The sequence below is a fragment of the Marasmius oreades genome, chromosome 2, assembly GCF_018924745.1.
Source record: "Marasmius oreades isolate 03SP1 chromosome 2, whole genome shotgun sequence".
Taxonomy (NCBI): domain Eukaryota; kingdom Fungi; phylum Basidiomycota; class Agaricomycetes; order Agaricales; family Marasmiaceae; genus Marasmius; species Marasmius oreades.
Window position 1 is genome coordinate 4,837,384 of NC_057324.1, and position 25,902 is coordinate 4,863,285.

Below are 25,902 nucleotides of genomic sequence, written 5' to 3' on the forward strand. Positions count from 1 at the left end.
GATGTTGAGTTATACTTACCCTCCGGTTGACAGGCAACATGTGAATATTTCCCGCATAAATCACACTGAATGGCGTCCTGAATAATTGGTTGGTAGTTTCCATCCCCCACCTCACCACACCGGCAGCCAAAAGGTAAAGGAGTAGCAGGTGGTGATATATCCGTGGCTGATACAAATGAATGCTGTGATTCCGGTGATAACAGCTGTGAAAGAGATGGCCGCGGCCGTGACTCTCTTCCCTGCTCAGGACCTACAGACTCAAACAGGAATTCATCGACCGAGTCAGTTATTTCTGTCGAGTTTAAGGTCAGTTCAACGACGGATTGAGTCCACCTGTAGTAGAACATACCTGCATTAAATCCAGTGGCCAATTCTCCTTCCAAGTTACTGAGCGTAATAACTGGATTTTTACGTGAATGCGGGATGAGAGGCTTAGCTGTTAGATCACTGTGGACGTATTCGCGATACCGGACATGGTTACGTGAAGCAGCCAGTAGCCAGTTCATCTCCTTTGATGGAAAATTTGAATAATCAGATCGCTCCAGTACAGGTTGCGAGCCTGCTTCTTCTGGATATGAAGCGCTGAGTATGATGCCTAGTTCTGATTTTAGAAGTGCTCTTTGATGACTCCAAAACCACTGCTGAGCCTTCACTCCACCCCGAAGCTTGTAGATGATCGTTGTTGTCAGATAGGCCTTGTAATTTGTTGGCATCGGAATGTTCCAGCCACCGAGGTTGTTGACAATACCTCCCGATTCCTTGACACTATATCCTGCAGGTCCGCCATTTGTCCCAAGCCCATCATAAAAAAAGACTCCCTTGGCTCGTTTAGGTGTGTCCATGGTAGCAACATATCGAGATGTAAAATGAACACCGTTGAAGAAGATGCGGCCAGCTATATCATATTCAAGGCCAATGTGATGCGCCTCTGTACCTGCAACCGGGTGAATAACGTGAGGAAATGCCCATTCATTTTCCATTTCTCCCCGCTCGACTTCAACAATGAGTGTGTCAGGAAGTGAAACAATGATAGTGGCAGTAGTAGCGAAGCCCTGGCACCACGTAGTTCCATCTCGAGCCCTCCAACATGGTGTTGTTCCTTTCTGTCTAGCATGATTAATAAATCCGGTGGTACACTGTTGAAGATATGTTTCAAAGTTTCCATTGCAAGGATCATAATCGGATGAAAGGAGACGGAGGAATGGATGAGAACGATCAACTGAATGAACCTGGCTATGCGCAAACTGAACACAATCCACTTGGTCCACGTTATTGGGTGTCGGAAAGTCTGGACCAGTACACCACTTGAATGCAATGGTATTAACGCCGAAATGATTACTGAGTTTGATCCCAATGGAAGTGTTGCGTGACGAAATAAATGCCTGTGTAAGCCAGCCAGTATCATTCTCGAAAGCGGTTTCGGACTGGGAAATAGTCCATTTATTAGCGATGATGTGCTTCCGGAGCCTGACTTTCTGCTCAAAAAGGGTGGAGCAAATGTCCTCTGGAGTTGTATTTGATAATAGAAGTCGCCGTCGCTGGTCAAGGCATGCAAAAATAGGTGCGAAAGGGGAAGGTGGATCGTGACTCTCTTCAAAAGGAGTGAAAATTGCGGAAAATTTATTCCAGCTCCGTGTTTCCGCCCAAAAAAGTAACTCCAGAGACGAATCTAACCAACATGAGTTATCTTTCCATGGATATCCAGGTATCTGTTTGAGTCCTGAACCAACAAGCAGCTGCGATTCACCCGTAACACTCTCAGTCTCCATCCGATAGGACGTCGAGATGATCGTAGCATTGGCCCGGTGAACGGATGTTTTGCGAGAGTAAGGTTGATGAGGCTTTGAGTCTATGGAATGCAGCGTAGGCTCAGCAAATGTGACAGTTTTGGGTGGAGGTGGAGATGAATCTACTGTATTGTGATCTGAGGACTCTGACTTATTAAGTTCGGAATCAAATTCTGCAGAACGTAAGGAAGTGATTGACTTGAGTTGAAGTGATGAGAGTTTTCTGCTGTGTGGTTTACGCCGTTTACGAATGAGAGTATCAATTGTGTCTGGTGGACGATGTGATCGAGCCTTCTCTTTATTAATTCTGGCTTGTTTGTGAATTGTGGTGGAGCTTCGGCTGCGTTTAGTACGTTTAATCTTTTCCTTCAGCTTCTGCCGTCTTTGCAACGGAGATTTTCCATAATACAAAGGTATCCCATCTGGTTAAATGTTAGTAGGCTTACACCAGAATATAAAACCACTCACTCTTCACACCATCCCATGTTCTCTCATGCTCCTTTGCTATAGTATAACATTTCTCCAGTCCAGTGATGAGCTCATGGTTCTTCCCTTGTCGAGAGTACATGCTGAAGTGAGCTGCTTCTTGAGGATTAGTTGAGTCATGAAGCGCCGTACGTGAATCCGAGGTATTTTCTGTGCCTAAGATGAGCATCTGTGCAACTTCACGGCGAGTCCACCACTCAGCCCATGGTTTAGCACCTGGGAATCGGCAGCAGAGAGCTTTGGAACGGCATTGGAAGTCTTCGTATGACTTTGCATCCAGTAGACGATACGCAAGTTTTGCAAAGGCTGTTCTGTTATCGTGAGGTACTATAGCCAAGATACGCTTGACACGCGTAACCTGGCTACGGAAGTGATAGGAACATCCACGTAGCCGAAGGGTTGCAGCAGCTTGTAGCTCTTCCTCTGTGCGAGTGTTGTTGGGATCCTCCATATGAAAGCGTATGAAAGCATTTGAGAAACCCAAACGCTGTGCCTGGCTGTAGTCTACCGTCTAGAGATAGATCAGTTCGAGGACATCACAATTATTGAATAAATGCTTACCCCGTCAAAATCTGTATCTTGAATAATTCCTCCGAGACTTGCTTTTGTGCTTCGCGCTGACCTCATGAGAGCAAGAAAATGAAACTCGTAGTGGATAGCAGTTGCACCATTGCTATACGAGTAGAGAGCTGGAACCCAGCGCTGCATTGATGGACTAAATACCGATGTTGTAATGAGTAGCGATGTTGCTACTGCAAACCACCCATGAGCAGCGTCTGTCACTGACCCTGAGAACCCGTCAACTGCACTATTTGACTGGATGAACCGCTCAGCCATCCATTGTGTCTGGCATGAAATTACAACAATTCCGTTGAGAAGATGTGCCGCAATCACATAATTAGGGTAGGTTTGTTGAAGGGCTGAGAACCGGACCATAAATTCATCAGCAGAGGCTGGTTTGGGACCCCGAACCTTGCGAACCTCGTTTCGAGCAACATTTTCTGTAATAAAACGGGTGCTAATGTCAAGGAGAGATTCCCCGCTGACAGTATTTCCAGAGCGTAATGCAGCAGGGGTGGCTGTTGGGTTGGCACTTAAGAGGGCCTCAGTGCGCTTTTGTTCAAGAGGCGAGAGTCGCTTTTTGTGGTGAAATGCCTCATGGTTGTGGCTGATACCATTCCAATAAATAACACCGTCCCTCCACTTGACCATTTTCGATATATTTGGACAAGAGACTAGGTGGAGCCGGTACTCCGTTGGTTGCCCTTTCTGCTTGTTACGGTCATTGCATGGGCAACGTTCGCCTATTTGTTCCCCTCTAGCATTAGCCTTTGTTCGTGGACGGAGAACAACACGGCAATCTGGGTTGTCGCACTGAAGGCTCCCAATACAGCTCCGATAAGTCCGCTTTCCCTGTTCTGGATTATCAGCAATAATGGATGTTTTACCTTTGTGAGTACCATAGGAATTGTATGCCCAGTCAACTTTCAACCCATCCAGCTCCGTATTGAATTCGTCCCAAGACAAGTGTACCGTAAAGTTGCCTTGTGGATAGCCGTTCCATTGAGCCTTGAATACCTTCGGATCCACGTCAAAGGGTGCCCCGTTTTCCAACTTGTGTTCATCTGGGTCCTTGTGTCCATTCTGTTTCTCAAATGTAGACTCGGACTTAAGATGTGGCCCAGGTCCATGTGATTCTTCAGAACTATGCTCGTAGTCACGGCTGAGGTCGAAACTAGAGGAGGGCGACTCGGAACGGAAGCGCAAATGACGTCTCTTTCTCTTGTGATCTACCGGCAATTTCCGACCTCGTAAATCTTTGTCTTCTCCATGCTTGAGGTGGTAAGCATGGTCATCATGTTGATTATCATTTTGTGAGAGTGAGAATGAGGATGAAGAATGTTGTTTGTGCAGGAGTTGTGTGTGAGAAGATGTATGGTGACGGTGCTGATAGGGTGAAGGTGAGTGATGACGGTTTCCATGAAGTGAAGGTGAAGGTTGACGGTATTCAGGACGACGGGAGGAAGAGTGACGACGATTTTTATTAACTGGGGGATCTCGGATGGAGAATGTTGGATATGCATGCTTTTGTTTCTTGCGGGGACGCTCTTCTGAAAATAATTGAGACTATTACGGATTTTACAGTGATTGGAACGTACCAAGAGAGTCAGTGTTTCTGGGTGCCGGAGTAGAACGAGAAGCACTGGTCTTGCGGTTCTTGTGCTTCGTGTTGACTCTGGATTCAACTGCCGTAGCTTGGGTATGGTCCTGTTGGTCGTACCCTCTAAGTACATCCCATGCACGTTTCTAGATCAAGTTTAGATGTACATCAAATGACTGCTCTTGTACAGAGACGTACCAGCCGGTCAAATATCTTCATGTTCTGATTTCATAAGAGAGAGTCAGTAATGAAAAGATTGTGGAACTGAGATAAAAGTATGCACTCAGAGGAAGACTGAAGCGAGAATTTATACATTGTGAACCTTATACACTGCCCGGAATGAAAAAGAAATTTGTGGGTCCAGTCACAATGTTATAGTAGGGCCATGGCACTGACTATCGGTGGTCATCGAGGAAAACGCGGGTATAGCCGGTTCTTTTACCATATCAGGCAAGTCCATGATCGTGGGAAGTGTGTCAACAACGGCCACTCGACAGTATATAGTCTACGTATTACCGGGTTCACAATGCTCAAAAAGATTTCTAGAAGTGGTCGACAGCGTCCAAGGAGCATCCGAGGAGCATTCAGGGTAGCATCGAGTAACAACGCTCGGTGGTGTACAGTTTTTAGGCAGTGGCAAGGCGGTGGCTGTGTGGCTTCATAGCCACCGTCGATAGTGACCATCGCCACTATCATTGTCTCCGTCACTAACCTTCACTGCCCCGTCACCTATCTTCACTGCCCCGTCACTTACCTCCACTGCCTTGTCACTTACCTTCACTGCCCTGTCACTGCCCTGTCACTTACCTTCACTGACTTGTCACTGAACTTGTCACTGAACTTGAGGTAAGTGACAGGTAAGTGAGTGTCACTTACCTGAATCACGGAAAAATATATATGCCCACGATATAGCGTTAGAAAGTCGTTTGGTCCGAACACCTCGAAACCACGTACTCAATTTTTGGGTTCTGCTCAACTGGATCAACAAATTTTCCGTTGATGAATAGCCTAGTGTCAATAGAGACGGTTCCCTTGTATACGGGTGTGTCGAGGTCGAGCTTGAAAACGTCCGTCATGATGCTTGGGAATGAGAAGTAGGGCTGGCTTCAATTCTTAAACGCTGCGAACTTTATTTCAAACTCCGGCACATCGTGGTTCGCTCGGGCACCCCGGCCTATACTTAAGCGAATACCCGATCGAACCAACTTTGGAGTTACAGTACAGTTCTAAGTAACACCCATACCGCATTGAACTTACGAATCAGAACCCTCTGACTTGGGAGAACTACACAGTACAGCCCGCAGCATTTGTGGATTGGCGACCACTTCCAAATTTAGGCGTTGCCGGGTCAAATTTCTGCCCAAAATTTCGGCATCTATCTGATTGGTTGTGATGCCAACCGGGGCAAATAGCCGGCCTTACCGCCAATCCAATCTAATCTTATCATTATCAACAAAACCACTCCCATTGATTGATAAAACGTAAGCTCCAGCTTTCAGGAGATCACCATGACTTCCACTAGCAGCAGCTGTAGGAGCACAATTCCTCTCAAAGGCAGCCCAGTCCTCCTGATCGAAACCCACCTTCTTCATTCAAACTACGTCCTGAATGACACCGAAGTCAAAGAACATTCGAAAGCTCTTGAGGACGATCACAACCTTCTTGAGTACAGTGGCGAGGAAATAGATCTGAAGAGAAGAAATGATGCCATGGAGCATATTCCCCTACAAAAAGCCTTTCTCTCCCCAATACGCCATGTCCCAGTTGAGATATGGAGGAAGATTTTTTGGCTGGTTTGCTCAGCGCGCCATTACTCAGTATTGGTCTGGAATTACGATGAGTTTGGTTTGGGCAGGATAAAGAGCTACACAAGGGTTGAAGCCCCTCTTTATTCTCTACTACACATTTGCACTCGCTGGCATCGTATCGTCACGGAGTTCCATCAACTCTGGGCTTCCATCCAGATAAGTGGAGGGTTCAATGCAGATGTTGTGTCAGGAGGGTGAACTGCCTATGCATATGCTGGGCCTCGAGTCCTGACGCTGAGGATAGCATACGTCTAAAACAACCCAACACCCATGTAGGGCATACTCTGAGGGGTACCAAACCCCGGTACTCCGACCTACTACAAGATTATACTCCAGACTAATGCTGGCGGACCATCCTACGGGCCTATTGGCAATAGAGGATGACAAGAGCTGGCGACCAAGGAGAATGAATAATGATGTCCAGTATCATGAATATCCGTGAATTGTGTGGTGAGCCGTATGACAAACCATACTCCTATAACGAGAGCAGACCTTCGGCGATGAGAGTGTCCTATGATGAGGACCGTACCCTCACAGGTCGGTACTCCAATGACAACGAGAGCATACGATAGATGGTACCCAACGTACACCAGTGTAGTGTACCACATACCTGTAACCTAATCCATGCATACCCCATCCTGTACTCTAACACCGGAGAAGGGACTCTAGGACAAGTCTGGACTATGATTAGACGGTGAGTCCCCTAATAAAGGTGACCTGGGCGACGTCGAGCATCAGAAGGAATGGGCAGAGGCAAAAGGTAAGGATAGGAAAGGATATAAAGGAAGACAAAGAATAAAGGATGAGGGACAAAGAAGATCAAATTCTAGGGAAATATCTACCACTAAGTACTCCTATACCAATGGCCCCTTCTGAGATTAGGAGTACTCTCCTATAAATCGACCTCTTTCACATGATATCTCCCTTGATCGTACACCGAGTTCAACCACAGTTGACCATATAGGAGGAAAAGTCAGCGGCAGGTACTACTCCTAGTTCAGTTCATAACATGTTGCCCCTCACCTACAGAAAATTCTACCAAAGTCCAGCAACTCACCCTTGACCTTACACCTCCTATCTCCCTCTTTTAAGGAGCCTTCCAAACACTACACCAAATTCAATGTGATTTGATGTGTTTCTTTCCTCACCAAACACACTTTCGGCCAATGTAGACGCTTGATTATCGATCCTTTCTTGTGGGAAGCTATTGTCCTGGAGGGTATCAGTCTATCCTTTCCTGCATTGGAGTATCTAGCCACTGGAATCCCATACTTGCCGTCCTCCTCGACTCGAAACCTAGATGCACCCCACCTGAGGATTATAAATGTTCATGGGTTACCCAGTGTTATTCTCTTTCCCTACAGAACCATAACGTCTCTGGAAGTCCAAAGCAACTGCATCCAGTCACTCGAGTTTCTCCTTCAAGTCCTTCCCCTTTACTCAAGCCTTCAATCCTCCCATTCGTTCATTATTCTCACATCCTGGAAATTTCCATGCCACAAGACCCCATCAGAATCCCATCGCTAAATCACTTATGCATCGAGATAACATGGTTCTGACAGGACCTCATCTCTCTCTTCAGATACTTCGAATTTCCCAATCTTTCCTCCCTCAAAATCAAATGGGATTTGGAACCTTATAACTGATTTATTACAAACAGACTGACGGTGGGCTCTGCTTTCCCTCCAGCTTTCTACCACTCCCTGTTGGGATAAAAAAGGCTGACGTTGTCATTCAGTGAGCTGGACATGCGTCATTGACCTGAAGGCAACATGCGCTGGCCCTTGGACCACCCATCATATGCATTTCTGGAACTCCTAGGAGCAACACCTTCTTTAACTAGCCTTGAGATCGCTCAAGCAGGCTCACTTATGGATAATATCAACCAAATCAAGGCTCTACTTATCCCTTTAATGGTTCCTCTGGACAATCCTGCGCATATCCTAGTTCCGACTTTATTCTGCCTATCTATCTACTATGGAGGATTTCTGTGTCTTCATTGTTCTTCGACTCTTGAAATGGCAGGGCTGGAGAGATGTCTACTCGATGTGGCTGAGAGTCGAACAAAGCATTCCAAAGTCTTTGACTTTTGGTTGAGATACTATGATTGTTGTATCATTAGGACAAGGACTATGGAATTTCCGGCTTTTTTGCGGCTATAGAGGAGCGAATGAGGTCATTGGACGGATTGAGATGTAGGATCCAAAGGGTTCCAAAATTATTGCTGAAGTTTTTCTGGAATGGATAAAAATCAGTAAATTCATGCATTTTGTTTAAACCGAAGATGTCGCGACGTCTCTCTCAAATCAAAGTTTAAACTTTTTTTGAGCGACCTCTTGAGAACCCACTGCAAAAAAAACATTTTTATTAGCTTTGAAGCCTGTAGGTTGTAGTGTCTTATGCCTCATCTCAATCATGCTCTCAAAAATTGAATTAAATCTCAATTTCGATTTCAAAAATTCAACTCAATCTCAAGATTCAACTCAAATCTCAATATCTCTAAAACTGAACTGAATCTCAACCTGACATGAAAGGTTGTTTGATATTTAAAGTGAGAGTAAGTAGATAAGTCTATACTAGAATCAATGATTATTACAGAGAGCAAAGGTAAACTTATTAGTGTTGCTTGTATTTAAGCAAGGGTGAGATGAAGGGTAATGTTAGCTGTTTTGATTGTGTTACACCTGCGCACATGCCATATCACATACTTAGAAAAATTCTCCCACAGCAAGTACTTAGCAAATTTTTCTAAGTACGTGATATGGTGTGCACGCAGGTGTAACACAATCAAAACAGCTAACATTACCCTTCATCTCACCCTTGCTTAAATACAAGCAACACTAATAAGTTTACCTTTGCTCTCTGTAATAATCATTGATTCTAGTATAGACTTATCTACTTACTCTCACTTTAAATATCAAACAACCTTTCATGTCAGGTTGAGATTCAGTTCAGTTTTAGAGATATTGAGATTTGAGTTGAATCTTGAGATTGAGTTGAATTTTTGAAATCGAAATTGAGATTTAATTCAATTTTTGAGAGCATGATTGAGATTGAGACATAAGACACTACAACCTACAGACTTCAAAGCTAATAACAATATTTTTTTTGCAGTGGGTTTCTTAAGAGGTTGCTCAAAAAAAGTTTAAATTTTGATTTGAGAGAGACGTTGCGATGTCTTCGGTTTAAACAAAATGCATGAAACGTCAGTAAAAATGTAACAATCGCGGTTGGAAATCGGATAGCAGAGAATAATTTGGTCCGAGTCAAATTCTGAGTTTGTCGTTATATACTCTTCTTCAATAAGTGTTTCGTGGTCAACCAAAGACTCTTCTACCAGCCGAACCATTTCGTCAGCTATTCCGTGCTCCCCACCTCCAGGCCCATTCAATTCTCTCAAGGTCTATATCAATCAATTTGCTCACTTCCCCCCCTCCTAGTTGTAGAAATCCCTGCGGCGTGAACAAAATGACTTTTCAACGTAAGAGATGCGTCTTTCTCACAATGAGGTTCGTATTCATCCTTGGTAAGGCCAGGCTCACCTCGATTGTCCCCCGTACGCGTAGATCATGGAATGGTCGTATTGAAGATTTTCGGCATCTATCTGATTGGTCCGGAGGCTAACCGACGCTTTCTCTGATCGGAGGCCATATTGGGTTATAGCCGGCGCACCGGCCCTTAATCGCAGGCAATCAACTTAACCGACTATCCGCTCTCATTCCAAACCATCATGGCAGACGTTTTCAAGCTTGACCTCGACACACCCACTTATAAGGGAACCGTCTCTGTCAACACAGGACTCTTCATCAATGGCAAATTTGTCGATCCAGTCGAAAAGAACCCAAAAATCGAGTGCGTAGTACTTTGATATTCTGATCAGGCGATTATTTAACGCTAGATTGTGTAGCGTTGTGAATCCGGGTAGACTTGCAGTTGATTTGCATGATCTATTTCTCATTGTTACTGATTAGCTACGGGGAAGGTCATTACATCTGTATCAGCTGGCTCGGCAAAAGACGTCGACGTCGCAGTCGAGGCTGCTCTCAAGGTGCGTCTGTTGAATCTGTTCGCGTGGTATGAAATTGATCGTTCTCGTTGCAATACTACAAGGCATACAAAACATCTTGGGGTCTCAAAGTGCCAGGAACAGAACGAGGAAAACTATTGAGCAAACTCGCCGACCTGATCGAGAAAAACGCAGATGAGTTCGCAGCGCTGGAGAGTTTGAACGTTGGTGAGTGCCCTACGCACCTTGTAACCTGTTCTATGTTAAAAGATAAGCGCAGGGAAGCCTTTCACGGTGTCAAAAAATCGAGACGTCCGCCTTACTATCGCAGTTTTTCGATATTATGCTGGATGGGCCGATAAGATCCATGGGAAGACGATAGAGGTCCGTTTCCCTCTCCCATTGATCATCACTGGAAATTAATTCGATGTCTCTCAGACGAATGAAAATAAATTTGCGTATACCAGACATGAACCGTACGGAGTTGTGGTATGTATTACCGTGGTTCTCACAGGTACATCACATTCATCCCACGTTAGGGTCAAATAGTTCCATGGAACTTTCCGTTGGTTCGCCATACTTCGATTCTGCCAGCCTGTTCAATACTCATCTATCACAGAGTATGGTATCGTGGAAGCTCGCACCGGCACTCGCAACCGGCAATGTTTGTGTGCTGAAGGTAATTACGGAACGCTCCCTGGCTCGGATCTTGTGCGAAATGCTAATCGTATCCATCTGTCAGCCCTCGGAAATTACTCCATTGACCGCACAGAAACTAGCAGGTCTCGTTAATGAGGCTGGTTTTCCTCCTGGAGTCGTGAACATCATTAATGGACACGGTACGTCGTTGTTATACTTAACTCGATTCGAGGAAATTCATTTGAGAGGGATCAGGCAGTACCGTAGGAGCAGCGATCTCTTCTCACCTTAAGATCGCCAAGGTCGCCTTCACGGGAAGTACCCTGACCGGTAGGAAGATCCAGGAAGCATCAGCGAAATCGAATTTGAAGGTTGTTTCGTTGGAGCTTGGTGGAAAAGTACGGTTCACTTTCACATATTTTATTTATATCTTTACTAATCTCGCTTACTTGCCTTGAATCGCTGGCCAGTCCCCCAACATTATCTTCGAAGACGCTGATTTCGAACAGGCTGTCAAATGGGCCACACTTGGTATCTTGTACGTATGACGCCCGTGGTTATCCAGCCTGAATAACAGTGTTATCAGCTCAAACTCGGGTCAGGTCTGTACCGCAGGCTCGCGAATTTTCGTTCAAGAATCCATCTACGACAAGTTTGTGGAAGCGTTTAGGAAGGCTGCCGAGACGCGAACCACCCAAATCGGGGATCCGTTCGCCGAGGAGACACAACATGGTCCTCAGGTGTCTCAGATTCAGTTCGACGTATGTGGTTTCTATGTGGTTTCGAATCGGGATTCGGAAGCCCTTTTTTTTCTTCTTCTTAACCTCTCATATTTTGACTAGCGTATCATGACCTACATCGATTCCGCAAAAACCGAGGGTGCCAATATCGTTATTGGTGGGAACCGCCATGGAGGGGAAGGATTTTTCATACAACCTACTGTTGTCGCGGATTGCAAGCCTGAGATGAAGATCGTTCGAGAGGAGGTCTTTGGTCCTGTTGCTGCTGTGATCAAGTTCAAGACCGAGGAAGGTGATTTTTTTTTTTTTTGGAATTCCCCTTGTCGTGGGTTTTGAGGAAAAAAGCTGATTCAAATTTAACACTTTCGAAAGAGGTCATCGAGATGGCCAATGACACCTCGTATGGATTGGCTTCCGCTGTGTTTACGGAAAACAATAGTAGGGCTATTAGAGTTGCGCATGCTCTGGAGGCTGGGATGACTTCGGTACGCCTTTTCTTAGTCCTTTCTTGTTCTTAATACTGTATTACCTTTTTTTTTGATGTTTAGATCAACTGTTACAATGTGAGTGAGATTAACGTTCCATTTGGAGGATATAAACAATCGGGAGTTGGGAGAGAGCTGGGAGAGTATGCTTTGGAAACGTCAGTTCTTTTTTTGTCTAAAAGACTCGCACTGACGCATCACTTTTATGGAAGTTACACCCAAGTGAAAGCGGTGCATGTCAACTTGGGTCTCAGGCTTTGATCTTTTTTATCTTTCCAGTTTCCATTGGAGCGAAATCTACCGATGTATGTACTTGTATTTTGAAGAGAGCAGAATTGCACGAAAAAATTCTGTGTAGATCGCCGTGTCCCCTTTCAAAGGTCACGCCTAGGAACGCCAACAAATGAAAGCGAAGTTCCTTATCCTACGCCTTGCACTGCACCTCATTGCGTCGAGACATGGGATTAACTATCATAACCATAACACCATCTCATAGATTAATTACCCTCCTGCAGTTACTAGATACGTACGGAAACCTCAGAAACCATCCTATCTCGTCAACCCGTGCAATAGATCATAATGAATCACAACAGCAGGCGTACGCCTGAAAAGCGCTGCGAGTATCGTCGAGGAATTGTGATCGCGAGTCCATTCGTCCACCCACAACCAGTGGGTTACGCTCTCACCTCTTCTTCTCCACTCCCTTTTCCAGCTTCATCTTCTCCGGCTTCACCGATGGGACCGTCATCCCCGCCATCTCCAGCCTCCTTCTTTCCCTTCTTTTTCTTCTTCTTCTTCTTGTTGGCCTTCTTGGTCGTCTTCGGGACTTCCTGCATATAGACCCCGGCCGTGGAGAAATCACCGGTGAAGATTGGCATATCTACATCGGCGGGCACAGGCTTCCCAGCTGCTACAGCACGACCAACGGCTTTCACAGCCTGTACGTGTGTACAATCTAAAAGCAATCCTTCCTTCAGAACAAATAGTGTGAATGATCAAAAGTTCAAGTACAAACCAGGCTTATGTCTCCTCCAATCGAGTTTTTGGCATTCGCGGCTACAGTACGAGATCTAACATCCAAATGAAGTCGGGAAGAAGTAAAAAAAAAAACGCTCAAGATGCGCACCTGCCTGCACCCAGAACAACGATGGAATTGAGCTGGGGTAGATTCTTCCTTGTTGCATGCCTCACTCCCACATTCCATCAAGACGCTCTTTTTCGCATCCAAGTTCTCGCTGATCCAACTCCACACATCATCTTCCATCCAGAGGTCTTGGGAGAGCCAGAGATAATCGTGTGCAGATTCAGGGCCGTTGATACCTCGTGGGCCTTGAGTGAGATGTTCTGCAAAAACAGATAATCAGTTAGCAAGTCGTAACCGGTAATACCGTTCTATTAACTCCACCTGGTTTTCGTATCCTCCCCAAAAGCTTCACCAACACCTTCGGATTCGCACCAGCTGCCAAACGGAGGTACATCCTCGCTTCCTCACCATCGCCCCACAGCTTGAAGCTAGCCAATGCAGCGGTGTACAAGATCGTCGCTTCGTAGTTTTTCAGTTTTCTCTGTTCTTCGGCGGTGTACAGGTCCCTTCGGGGCGGGAGAAATTTGGTTCCACCACCTGGTGGGAGATCATCGAGGTGCATTCGACCTGCTCCGACGTCCATGAATACTTGGGCGAAGTAGAGGGCGTCTGCGTAGCGAGCTGTGAAGCACAACAGGGAGCCGAGCCATGTGCTTTGACCGAGGGGGTCATTACGGTTGAGACGGAATATTTCGATTATGGTGTCTCTGGATGATGGGTATGAGTTAGAGAGGTGTGTGTTGGTGTAGCTTGCGATGGTGAACGTACACGGCTGCCGCGTATTTCTTGTATTCGACGTGCATACGGACGTAGGCTTGCATGATGCGCATATATGGTCGAGTATCGAGGTTCCATGAGAACTTGTCTATGAGAGGTCCGTCATCTGCTAATGCTTTGGGTCCGTATTTCCTTCGTAAAATAGCGCTTGCTACAGAACGGCTGATGTTCAGATTACTATAGGGCTGCAAGAAGGGTATCACCGCACCTCGTCGTTTACCCTCGTCTAAACATTCAATAGATTCCTTGTAAGTCGGCTCCAGAAAGGTGGCAGTAACAAAGATGTCGACGTTGTTCTCGTCTTGCATCGCCTTCATGATATATGGAACCGCTTCGTTTGGTTTTCGTCGAGCACAGAGATCATCTGCGATCCTTTGACTTCCAAAAGTTCAATGTAAGAGCCAGTAATGAGAGGGAAGGAGAATAACTATAGGAAAAAACGCGTACTTTTTGAGAGATTCTTGAGATACGATGCCGAATCCTGCCTGGTTGAACAAAGCTTCTGGTCCAAAGGGTCTTGCCATGGTTCTTCTCTAGGTTATAGTCATCGGCAAAGGCGGTTTGATAGTGACAAAAAAGGAGAAAAAAGACTCAGAGCGGAAGGGGAGGGAAACGTGGTCAACGGCAGTGACCATGGACCTAGGTAATCTCACAACACGGGCACGTGATTCCAACGCGATTTAGGTACCAACTGCCACAAGTTCTCATGCAGCGGTAGCCCGAATACGGTCACTTTTACTAAATTCTCGACCCGCCGGGGGTTCGATTGCTTCTTGAGTAAGGTCGGTAACGTATACGAAATCTCATGGATTTTTATTACCTTCAAGCCAAATAAATGTGTGGCGTGATCACTTGGGAAGGCCTCGTGAGTTAGGACTACGTATCAAGGCCCGGAGCACTCGCGATATTCCTGCGAGCTGTCAACTGAACGTATGACGGGCCCTTGGACTTTACAGACCCCGCACCTACCAGGAATTTTGTGCCCAAAATGGTGCAGGAACACATATGGCCTTCATACCTTTGCGGTGACGGCCATCATCCCATGCTCTCATGTTTGACAAGTCTTGGACACAACATATCAGTCGTCAGTAGAGACGATTTGTGTCCCTTGACTAAAAAACCTTTTAACAGCGAAAGGACCACGATATCACGAAGACCATCCAATCGTCTTTCTTCGAGCGATCGTCAGCTGTACCCATCATTCAATTTGCTGTGGCGCTCATCAGAGGTAACTTTGAATGTTCATCACAATCGAACCAGGTACGAAGGTCGGATGTGAGAACCCAACCGTAAATTCGACTTCTGATATGTTATCCTTGATAGATTGAAAGACTTTACACTTAATAGTTCTTTCACGATAAAAACTATGGGAAGATGGTGGACAGCTCGGCGATTTTAAGGGGTGATTTGGGCGTCTGTATTGTTTTTATTAGCAGTTCAATCGTATTGAGTGATGGTAATGTCCAGAGGTTACTCCATGTGAAGGCCAAGTTTGTGATTATTCGTGGGTAGTATAAGAGGGCATAGCTACCCCAGGAGAAGGACCATCCATACACTTGGACAGGATGTCATCTCCCGAGGAACTTGAACTCGAACAGGCACTCGCCCCTTTCCTGACAGTGGGCGCAGTGCTTGTTCTACCTATCAGCACGTTGTCGGTCCGTTCACTTCGAATTTCTCCAGAAAAAAACGCCTTTAGCTGACTGGTCGCTCAATGGTCACTATGTAGGCCATGTTTCTCACATACGGTGAGTCTTTCTACAACCCCGCAACTCCAACTCTAACAACATGATCGCAGGAATATACATCCTCATCTTCGGCGTATCCATCCGTGTGCTCCTCCGCCCAGGCAGACCCACAACCATATCAAACCTCTATCTCCCGTGCACGATATTCTCGTTCATAATGGCTACGATTTATGTTGGTACCGTCACTGCCAAATACGTACACCAAGCGGTCCTCTGTTTCACCACGGTAAAGACGAAGGAGTATTTGCAGCTCGCTGAATTTCTCACGTATGACGTTGAGTCTGCGGTTGAATTGTGAGTGTAACTTGGATTCTAGGGTATCCTCGTGCATGGCTCTGATATTTGACTTTGAAGCGCTCTGATGGTTCTAACGGGCGCACTTATGAAGTGAGTACTCCATGTGGTCGTATCTCAAAGATTCATTCAGCTAAAACATCACAACAGCATTGTTGCGGATTGTATGCTTGTCCGTCGCGCTCGAATTATTCCGCACGAGTGCATCTTTGACTTATTCCTCAATTTTGATCGCAGATTCATCGGTGCTACGCATGCTGGGGATTCAGGAGAGCTATCCTGATCCCTTTGGTAGTAATGGCAGTTGCCCTCGATGGTGAGCATTTAGTACATCACTGTTGATTAACCTAATTTGAACATGCCGACTCCAACAGGTCTAGACTTTATCACGTCCATCGGCGGGATTGCCAACTTCAACACTTCTATCCCTGGACATTCAGAACTCTATGATAAGTTTGGTATCATCAGCAATGGAGACGGGATAGCAATCGCTGCCTTCAATATGCTTTTGACGGTCCTCACAGGTACGTACAGCATTCCCTCAGAGTCATAGTACGATCTACATTGCTGAACATAAAACCAAGCCGGACGAATCTGGTGGACAAGCCGAAAGGATCTCAAGGGTGCTCAGAACCAAGAGATGTTCAGCTTCTTTACGGCTGCAATGTACGTACCCCCTTTCACCGGGTTTCCATCAAACTTTAATATTTTTTTCAGCATCGAATCCGGGGCCATGTTTTCTATCACAAAGCTAGTTGCTATGATTGTTCCTCTCGTCGTAGACCCCAACCTTCACGGGTTGGTTCCCATTGATCTTGCAACGCTTGCTGTTCTGCTCTCTGTAAGTCGATTTAACTTGTTTTGGGTGGGTGGATTCGTTCATCTCTGATACCAACAGGGCCTTGCACCAACGTTGATCATTGTGAGGGTTGCGTACCGAAGCAAATCAAACCCACAAGCCGAACAAAACGAAAACTTCATCTCTAGGTCGATGGCGTTTGCTGACCGTCCAGTCGGTCAAAGCGCATGCCAATCACCCTCTGTTGATCTTCGATCCCAGATAGGAGGACACAAGGGAGGTAATTCGAGTGGAGAGGAGGGCCTAGCCTCGGGTTCGAGCGAGAAGATGGTCTAGTCCATTTGGACGATCTCAAAGGTGTAATACGAGTTTAGCCTAAGGTTCGAAGGTTCACATTGGTTCGCGTACATGTAAAATTCTCGATGCTGTATGTATAATGTACCTATTGTTTTCATACTTCCTACCCAGCTTGAACCTCAAGTACTCCCTTCCCTTGTTCAACCGGAGGCTTGGTGTTGATATCCACACGATCTGTGTTGCTGCCGTTGCATGCATTTTGCTCAAGAATCTCAACGTCGCGACGTCTATCTCACCGTGAGATATCTTAAGATCTCTTGAGATTTCTTGAGATCATCTCAAAAATCTCAAAAAAAAAGTAGCCTTCCTATAATTCATTATCTCAAATAATACATCTCACTATCTCAAAAAAAAGTGTCTCACTGTCTCAAATAATATGTGTCTCATAAATCTCAAGTATCTCAGTCTCAGTCTCAGTCTATCATCTCATCTCATCTCATCTCATCTCACTCGTCAATTTCTATGTCAGTGAGATTACTACTTGTATACTAAGCTAAGGTGTGACAAGGGACTGGTACTAACAATTTTGATTGCATTACACTGGCACGTAGGCTGAGGGTTATCCATTATATGCTAAGTTAAACTATTACAAGGGTGAAGGGGCTACACGCCGGTGTAATGCAATCAAAATTGTTAGTACCAGTCCCTTGTCACACCTTAGCTTAGTATACAAGTAGTAATCTCACTGACATAGAAATTGACGAGTGAGATGAGATGAGATGAGATGAGATGATAGACTGAGACTGAGACTGAGATACTTGAGATTTATGAGACACATATTATTTGAGACAGTGAGACACTTTTTTTTGAGATAGTGAGATGTATTATTTGAGATAATGAATTATAGGAAGGCTACTTTTTTTTTGAGATTTTTGAGATGATCTCAAGAAATCTCAAGAGATCTTAAGATATCTCACGGTGAGATAGACGTCGCGACGTTGAGATTCTTGAGCAAAATGCATGCATTTACTGTGTGTTGACCACCACAAAAATGAGACAATTGCCGGGCCGGAACACAATCGAAGACTATCTTTTACGTCGAGGATGTTGGTTCCCAAACTATCCTACCGAGTCGGAATCTTCCATTGAGTCAGCCTCTGTTCTTTTGCCTGCAACCGTGATAGAGAGAAATTTGTGGAGATGGTGGAAAGTCAATTAGGAAATCCGAAATTCAGATTCCCATCTCTCCTATGTACGACTTGAATGTATAGCAAAATTGCCGATCCGCAATTCGGATCCGAGGTGGAAATCCGTCGGATGTCGGACATATGGCAATCCGATCCAACAGGAGACCTAGGCCTAACCACTGGTCGTTGAAGTTGGATGGTACCAGTTATCCAGAAGAGGTCTGACTGAGCCTGTTTAGTTGTAGCGCTCTCTGGTCTTTGAATGGAATTTCAGTCATCGCCAATCGTAAATAAAGTCCTACCGAACAACCCTGACAGCGGTACCGTGCTCACCCCTTCTTCTGAACGCCATTGCGACCATCCAACAGCCTCGCATAACAACGGAGATGTAACTATGACTATGGACCAAAACGAACCTGCTGGAGTTATCCCCGCCACATTAGTCGATATGGTCAAAAAGAAAGACAATAATGTTACATACAGCTGTATCGACGGAGCACAGTTGATGAAGTATATTATCATACTTACACTGCAAGTTGACTGCAAGACTCAGCACGCAGTACTCGACACGCCTTTCAATGATTACAATCCCTTCACTTCCAGAAATAATGTCTCCCATGCAGAAGACGAGATATCAGCAGGTTCAAAAGAGAGCAAGGGAAGATGGGTGCTTGTGGGTCCCAAGTCCATCGAGGAATGAGTCAGGGTTAGTCACACCTGTCACACCGCAGCCGAATTAGATAATTCAATTCCCATGTGCCATTTTTGTTCACGACGTTCATCTTGCATCCTCATTTGATCCGCGTTCATCTCTATCGGCGATAATTTCGGCCTTTTATCTATTTACGATGCAAGTGAGGTAGTCATATCATGGGTACTGAAAGCTCAATAATATGCTAATACCATTTTTGAGGACAACCTCATCACCTTCACTCTCTTGTCTCGAGCCCAGTGCAGTCCGCATTGCTGATTTTTGGGAAGGTGAGTTTAGATTTGATTATGTGAATCTAGTGGATGATTGTCAATATACTAAGGATGTGCGTAGGCCTGTAACTTCGACTCTATCACGAATACATCCGACTTGCCCTTCAAACTTGAACTGGATTTATAAGGTCAAGGAAATCAGCGCGATGACCGTAGCTTCCTGTAGAGATCCTGGGAAGCAATCCAACGAACGTGTAAAGTCGTTCTGCGCAGCCGAACGGCGACTGGGCATGGTCCGATACAGTCGAGAGATGCTCTATGGGATGTAAGTTGGCTCAGATTTTCCTTTGATTTTTTTATTTTATTTGCGCTATGTCCCCATCTTTCACCGGGAATCCGTTGAGCGGCAGATCCATGCCGAGTCATGCCCGGGTGCTAGCAATCTTGGGTCAATTTTCCATTCAATGCTGTCGCCGTTAAAGCGCCTTACCGTTTTTGACACCTATATAAAGAACAGCGGGCACTTGGCACTCTGGTCTCCTGACTCCCTTCCGCATCCATTTACCTGAGCCTTCCATTCCCTCCTCTTGCCACGAATGTAAATGGCTTTTAGTAACGCATCTGGGTGCAATTTTCATACCGTCACCATCAACGATGTCAAAGGCAACCAGATCAACAATAACTATAACCAAATAATCCATCAAGAGAGAAAGCGTACGATATATGACGAGGTGCGTGGCTTTAATTTATGGCAAGAATTGGATCGGGAAGTTGACCCGGATTCCTAGTTCTACAACATCAAACTTGGGGCTATACATCACCTTCGGGATGTGTATCATGAAAACTATCCGAGAAGGTGGGACGTTGGTATCAGAGAATGGTGGGAAGAGGGACGCCTTCGAGTCAACCGAACGATATGTACAGCCGAAATCCATTCCGACTCAAGCGGCTCGAAGTTTACGGTGGTGTCATATAATGGGCCTGAGGCAAACCAAGTGCGTAGTAAATATTCTCGACTCTATACGTAACTAACCGATTGTTTCAGGCATGGGAGGAAGACTTTCGATGGTCTCTTCAAAGTCGGTAAGCTGATCATGGACAATCGTCAGTCAGTCACTGAATTTCAGCAGAAACGCGCAAAATATGCAGCTTTTCGGTCTCAACCGTTCAAATATTCCCATGTTGATATTTTACAACGGTTTGCGTACCTACGTTTTTTCTTCTTGAACTCGTTTGCTGATGATCTAGGTTAGAACTCATGCCACTCGCTTACAGATGGGATCAACTTCACGCGTTGGGGAAATTTTACTTCTTTTCCTTGGCCGTAAGTATCGAGTGTAAGATCCCTATACTTGGTATTGGTTAACTCGTTACCTAGCGGAATCTAGAATGTAATGAAAGAGAGCTATGGATGGATTTCAAACATGGAAATTTGATCCATGGAGTGGAGGGGCCGCAAAATGCTGTCCACTTTTTCTCCTCATATGTCAACACCCCGTCATCAAGCATTGAACTTCTTCAACACCATGTCCTCTGGAATTACCTCTCTAGCTTCCCGTTACAAAAGGAATTCGACATTCAGGTACTTTATGTGCTTGAAAGGTCATCGCGCCGGTGGATCGACACCAACTCCAGGACCATTCGACCAATCATATCCTCAGCGCGAACAAGGACCATAGCAATTGCAGTCGGCGGTGGAGTCTGGAGATGCCTCGGGAAATGCTTTGACTCCAGAGCTGAAATGGTAGATGGAAAAACAAGGCGAGTGCTCTAGGGCCATCATCGATTTACAGAGACCGAGTCCTTTACTGCAGATTTACCGTCGTCAATGACTCCGAATATTTCGGGTTCAGGTTACGGTCAAGCACTTGGGAGGCTTGTGCCTGGCTGTCCCAGGCTTCAAGTGTCTTTCACAAACTCAGTATCTTACCTGACGAAGATCTCTCACAGTATGGTGAATACTGTTCGCGATTATCCAGGCTATCCAGGCTGAACTCTTTCAGAACTCATACGGCCAAACATTCAGCTATCAGGGCAAATGGTTAGCTCTGAAATCACTCAACAACGACGCTCAACAAGCCCTCCCATATACCTCTTCGTACTCCCCATCTACCGCTCCTCTTCAATCCCATATTTTTGGTCCCATAGCGAAACCGGACAAACTCGCATTCCGAGGAAAATGTGTAAACGCCTTGGCCTTCCCACCAAACTCAGTGTACACATAGATTCACCCTTCCGGTATTCTTGGCCAACTGAGACGTATAGAGAAATTCATAGATGGCAAGTCCTGCGAGGCTTTGACCCGAGAACTACGAGCTTTGCTCGCTACCTTGGATCGCCCGTTTATGACATCATACACCGCAAATCAAGCCAATTTGAGGAACTGGACGCAGGTGTGCTCATAGAATTCTCAGATTCTAGAGTTTTATCTTGTATTTGTCCCCACTTTCTAGATTTAGACGAAGGCGATCTGTCTTTGGACTTGCTGTTCCACGACACTGACACTCAGATTGAAGGTGACCACTAATGATTCAATCCATTCTTGTAGTTCCTGGACCAATCATTTTTAAAGACTTAGCAATCTCGACAAAAATCTCATCCCAGGAGGACAGAGGATACGGTGGGTATCAGTAACCTTATATCTTCCGATAGTCAACTGACGCACTTTTATAGCTATGAGTCGATCTTTCTGGTCGTTCCTTGCGGCTCCATTTTCGTACGAAGCCGTCGAGGGCTCAGGCATACCTGGGATAGTGATATAGTGGCCGTGATAACGTTTCGTTCGGACCAAGCAGTACTGCAAGATTCACGTACCTAAAAAGTCATTTGATGATACTGGTTTACAGTCGTCAACCTATGAGACATTTACATGGTCCGAATCGACTTATATAGGCTCATTACATCCGACTTCGCTCAAGGCACAAATCCTGAGTTCCTATCAGCATACGAGGATGTCCGGGCGCTGATACTAAATTAGCTTATTCGTTATGAACAGCTTTTCGGACACCTCATACTATCACCCGACACTGATCATCAATGGGCAAGGGATTACACGGGCGGGCCACTGCCATTTGGCTATCTCTCAGGCGCCTGTAGCAGTTCAAATGCTGTCAAATCGCCAGCTGCCTGGGAAAACTCAACAAACACCTGGCTTTGATGGTCTGAAGGCCAATGATGGATCCGTATAACAATGAAATAAATCATTGATACAGACCCGGGGCAGCTACCGCCCACTCTTCCTTTTGACCTGCATGACCCCCCGACCTTTCGGGTTGTCGTTCTTCCTCCCATATTGACGATCCGCTTTATGAAAGGGCGTTAACTGGCGCATCTGAGTTTTCGATTGGACGCGATGCGCACAATCACGTCGAGGTAGATGAACATCCCTGTCGGTACCGCACAGCCCAAGTACTTTGCGTTGGTATGGAAAAGTAGGATCCAAGTCGACGATGTGGCTCGTCTTCGACCTTGATAAGGTACTGGATGGTTGGAGAATTTCGTTGAGAAGGGATTCTAGAGTCAGAGAACTTAGAAGTCAAAGCGCACCTCAAAGCCGGTTCCAACTTCCTCGAGACCCTCCAAGGCTGTAAGTGCTGCCAGTCACTAATCGTCGGCAACGACTACCAAAATTGCCGGTCTAATGACATGAACGAACGGAAGATACGAGTAGGATGACGAGAAAAGCCTTGAAGGTAGGAGCCTCTCTTCAGTTTCTTTTGTGAGATTCTCGAGGCCGGCCAGTGACTTTTTCCTACGCCTTCGTCAGTTCATTTTCGTCATGACTACTCGAGAGAAACTCGGAATCGTTTCCTGTTAGCGCCAAACGAGAGGGAGCTAAAATGGCGATCCATAGTAGTAATACATAGACGTGCCGCACACACCGCCACTGAGTTCAACAGCCGGAATATAGCAGTCGTGTAGCAAGCCTATAAAAAGGGCTCTTTGGTGACCCCTTCAAAGCCCAATGTTGAATCGACTGACCGCGAAGAGTCGGGAAACGGGGAAGAGAATTTTTGTCACAATGTGTGACCGGTGACAAAGATTTCCTTCGGCTTTTTTCGGACCAAATTACGTAGACTGAAAGAACACCGGCCGTTTACCACCTTCTCTGCTTTGACCATCCCGCAGAGATTTGACAATGTCCGTTCCTACTCAACTTCGTTTATGGATCTGCTCTCATCCACGCACTTGCTCGAATCTTCTCTTTCGGCTTCTCGAAGGAACAGAGGTTATAGAGCAAAAGCGTTACGGATTTCTAGGTAGATGTCCTTGATTCCTGTTTGATTTTGAAAATCGAGTTTTTGTCTTTCAAGACGCGTTTTATTCAGGACCCGAACGACAAACAGCGAAACCTGTCAAGTCATGCTCTGTGATGGACATTGATATGGAGAAAAGAGCACGTAAAACATACCAGAATGCGATAGAAGAGTTTTCCGAATGGGTGTCTGAGACGGAGGTCAAGGTGCGATCTAGCTGCCGACTAAGCATTTGACCTTCCAATCTCCCCTTTCTTTCGCAGGGAAAGATCCCGGTCTTCAAGGAACATGGATTCCTCTTCATCCCCGCTGAAACCGTCAACGCGAACATCGAATTTTGGGAACCTCGACGCCGTTTCGGAACGCCCAAACCACCAAAAATAATCCAATCAATCACAACTCCGATCCTTTGGCCTACCAACCTCTTATCCACGTTTGCCGTTATCATTACTATCCGACATCCCGCTAAAATCCTCCGTTCCTACGTTTCGATCAACGAATCCCTAGGTGAACCAACACTGGAAGACGCCGATCTACCGATGATTGCCAGTATGAAGTGGCAACGAATGGTTTACGACGAAGTCTTTCGTTTACAGGTAAATAATTGTCACGGTTCACCGGCACCGCCCATTGTCGTCGATGGAGACTGCCTGGTGTTGGAGCCTAGAAGAATCATGGAAGAAATATACAATCGCCTAGGCTTGGACGCGTCACAAATATCCTTGGAGTGGAATCCGATACGAGATGTGAAATGGCCTAATGATCGAGTACGAATTGGGATGGAAAAGGTGTTTGGGTCGACTGGGGTAATTCCGAATCCTGTGAGTTCACTCTTCACGTTGAAAAAGTCATTAAGTTGTTCACGTCGCAGGGATTTGTACAACTAGGACACGAGCAAATTGGTCGATATAGTCGTTGAGAAAGTTGAATGGACTCGGAAGTGGGGAGCACAGATAGCTGGAGAAATGGTTCGGCTGGTGGAAGAGTCTTTGGATGACTATGAATACTTGTTGAAGAAGAGTATATGACGAACCCTTAATGTGTAGAAACCTGCCTAGATGGATTTCCCCCTGCACGCGTTTCCGATGAGTACCACTGGTCCTGCTGCATTACCATACGTCGCGAATTGCGGAAACCATATTCTGAATCTGATACAGGAGTTGGATGTTGGTCGGGCCAATCGAAAAAAGCTAGAACATGGGTATGTCAGGAGGTGGGTGTGGCAGATCGTCAATTCGTAGTGGTTTCTTCTTGCGGTGTATGTGGATGCTGAAGCTGAGTCTATAATGAGGTCAGATTCATTCACAGCTGGAAGTGAATAAAGAAGTTTACGCGTTATTCCGTTGAATCTACAACTCGAGTTTTCAACCTTCTTCTAAGACCCAAAGTCATCCTAAAAGAGACCCAGCGTCCTTATGCTCGGCAGCGTTTGGCCAGTGGACGAGCTGGATCGAAATTTTGGTGCAAAGGACGACATGGTTCGAGTGATGGTCGAGTTTGAATTTGAGCACTTGAGCGACCGAGCGAGGGTCATCGCTTTTTGCATATAATTCCCAGCACGTGCCAGATAGTGGGTCGAATTTGATCTGCCCACCAATGCAACATGTGAACGGCGGACGGCCGGATCAGTGACAGGCGGCGCTCTTTGGCGCTCTACAGCACTTTGAACAGGCTTTTCCTCAACTCCCATCATCCTCCTCTTTCCGCCGTGGCTTGTCCTGCACCCTCCTTTCAGTACTTCCTTTTCCTTTGGCGCAATGGCCTTCGCTGGCGCATCTAGGTTTTCGATTGAAGGCGGCGCGCACAATTGTGTTTACGGAGGCAGCTTAATTTCGATAGCGAGGGGTTTGGGACTTGGCAGCGACTCGTTTGAGGTGAGGTGACGAGGTGTGAGCTGGCTGAAATACAGGTGGGGGGCGAGGGTATGGGTATCAGTCTCTGAATATCGGATGTGTATTGATTAGTATTGGATGTAATCGTATTTCATCGATATCCAATGATTCCGAATGATTCCTGATGATATTGATTGGTGTATGGTCTCGGCGGGCTCTCGTATCATCTAGTATCAGTAGATATCGCTATATTTTCATCTAATGATACATGTGGATTTATAATGATATTTTTTGAGTATATCAGTAGGTATCAGTAGGTACCACTGGGTGTCAGCTCATTTCTCGTTGGGGCTGACCGGTGTGGTAGGGTCCTGCGGGTCCCTGGTAGAATCATTCATCCCGATGAGTTTCTTGTTCACTTTATTTTCTTGATGATCTTCTACTTGCGAACCTAAACAAAATTAAAACTTACTTATTTTCCTTTTCGAACGCAGAAGCACTTTTATTACAGCGTGAATCGCTTGCCGTTGTATTTTTATGAATTCGTACCTTACGGTGAGCCTCCGATTCATGTTGTTTCCTTTCCTTTTCC

The 25,902-nt window shown here is 45.7% G+C and overlaps 5 protein-coding genes across 6 annotated transcripts; 4 read left to right on the forward strand and 1 right to left on the reverse strand.

The window, feature by feature from the left end:
* Positions 1 to 9,958: 9,958 nt before the first annotated feature.
* E1B28_005282 (uncharacterized protein) lies at positions 9,959 to 12,525 on the forward strand. Its single transcript, XM_043149834.1, has 16 exons — positions 9,959 to 10,094; positions 10,150 to 10,163; positions 10,214 to 10,290; positions 10,353 to 10,476; positions 10,529 to 10,632; positions 10,687 to 10,737; positions 10,788 to 10,817; positions 10,868 to 10,927; positions 10,991 to 11,087; positions 11,143 to 11,285; positions 11,358 to 11,425; positions 11,474 to 11,648; positions 11,730 to 11,919; positions 12,000 to 12,112; positions 12,176 to 12,270; positions 12,325 to 12,525. Exons 1-16 carry the CDS (start codon positions 9,973 to 9,975, stop codon positions 12,371 to 12,373), a joined length of 1,512 nt encoding a protein of 503 aa, XP_043014442.1. The 5' UTR covers positions 9,959 to 9,972; the 3' UTR covers positions 12,374 to 12,525.
* Positions 12,526 to 14,617, reverse strand: E1B28_005283 (uncharacterized protein). Its single transcript, XM_043149835.1, has 7 exons — positions 14,421 to 14,617; positions 14,182 to 14,351; positions 13,965 to 14,124; positions 13,518 to 13,903; positions 13,239 to 13,456; positions 13,128 to 13,182; positions 12,526 to 13,067 (listed from the first exon to the last, which is right to left on the reverse strand). The coding sequence occupies exons 1-7, from the start codon at positions 14,495 to 14,497 to the stop codon at positions 12,787 to 12,789; spliced, it is 1,347 nt and encodes a 448-aa protein (XP_043014443.1). The 5' UTR covers positions 14,498 to 14,617; the 3' UTR covers positions 12,526 to 12,786.
* A 921-nt stretch (positions 14,618 to 15,538) lies between these two features.
* On the forward strand, positions 15,539 to 17,150 carry E1B28_005284 (uncharacterized protein; the record flags this gene model as incomplete). The annotated part of the gene is made up of 10 exons (XM_043149836.1): positions 15,539 to 15,631; positions 15,703 to 15,721; positions 15,772 to 16,015; positions 16,076 to 16,108; positions 16,166 to 16,187; positions 16,253 to 16,331; positions 16,390 to 16,539; positions 16,600 to 16,681; positions 16,733 to 16,856; positions 16,914 to 17,150. 10 exons carry the CDS (start codon positions 15,539 to 15,541, stop codon positions 17,148 to 17,150), a joined length of 1,083 nt encoding a protein of 360 aa, XP_043014444.1.
* A 2,612-nt stretch (positions 17,151 to 19,762) lies between these two features.
* Positions 19,763 to 22,037, forward strand: E1B28_005285 (uncharacterized protein). 2 transcript variants are annotated; one of them, XM_043149837.1, is made up of 11 exons: positions 19,763 to 19,953; positions 20,011 to 20,217; positions 20,268 to 20,305; positions 20,353 to 20,420; positions 20,476 to 20,546; positions 20,601 to 20,983; positions 21,037 to 21,176; positions 21,226 to 21,615; positions 21,676 to 21,738; positions 21,795 to 21,842; positions 21,896 to 22,037. In XM_043149837.1, the coding sequence occupies exons 1-11, from the start codon at positions 19,825 to 19,827 to the stop codon at positions 21,982 to 21,984; spliced, it is 1,626 nt and encodes a 541-aa protein (XP_043014445.1). In that variant the 5' UTR covers positions 19,763 to 19,824; the 3' UTR covers positions 21,985 to 22,037. The 2 variants fall into 2 exon arrangements, with proteins under 2 accessions (XP_043014445.1, XP_043014446.1); XM_043149838.1 differs by having other exon boundaries at positions 21,676 to 21,842.
* Positions 22,038 to 23,360: 1,323 nt separating this feature from the next.
* E1B28_005286 (uncharacterized protein) lies at positions 23,361 to 24,506 on the forward strand (the record flags this gene model as incomplete). The annotated part of the gene is made up of 4 exons (XM_043149839.1): positions 23,361 to 23,481; positions 23,536 to 23,684; positions 23,742 to 24,299; positions 24,366 to 24,506. 4 exons carry the CDS (start codon positions 23,361 to 23,363, stop codon positions 24,504 to 24,506), a joined length of 969 nt encoding a protein of 322 aa, XP_043014447.1.
* Between the last annotated feature and the right edge of the window lie 1,396 nt (positions 24,507 to 25,902).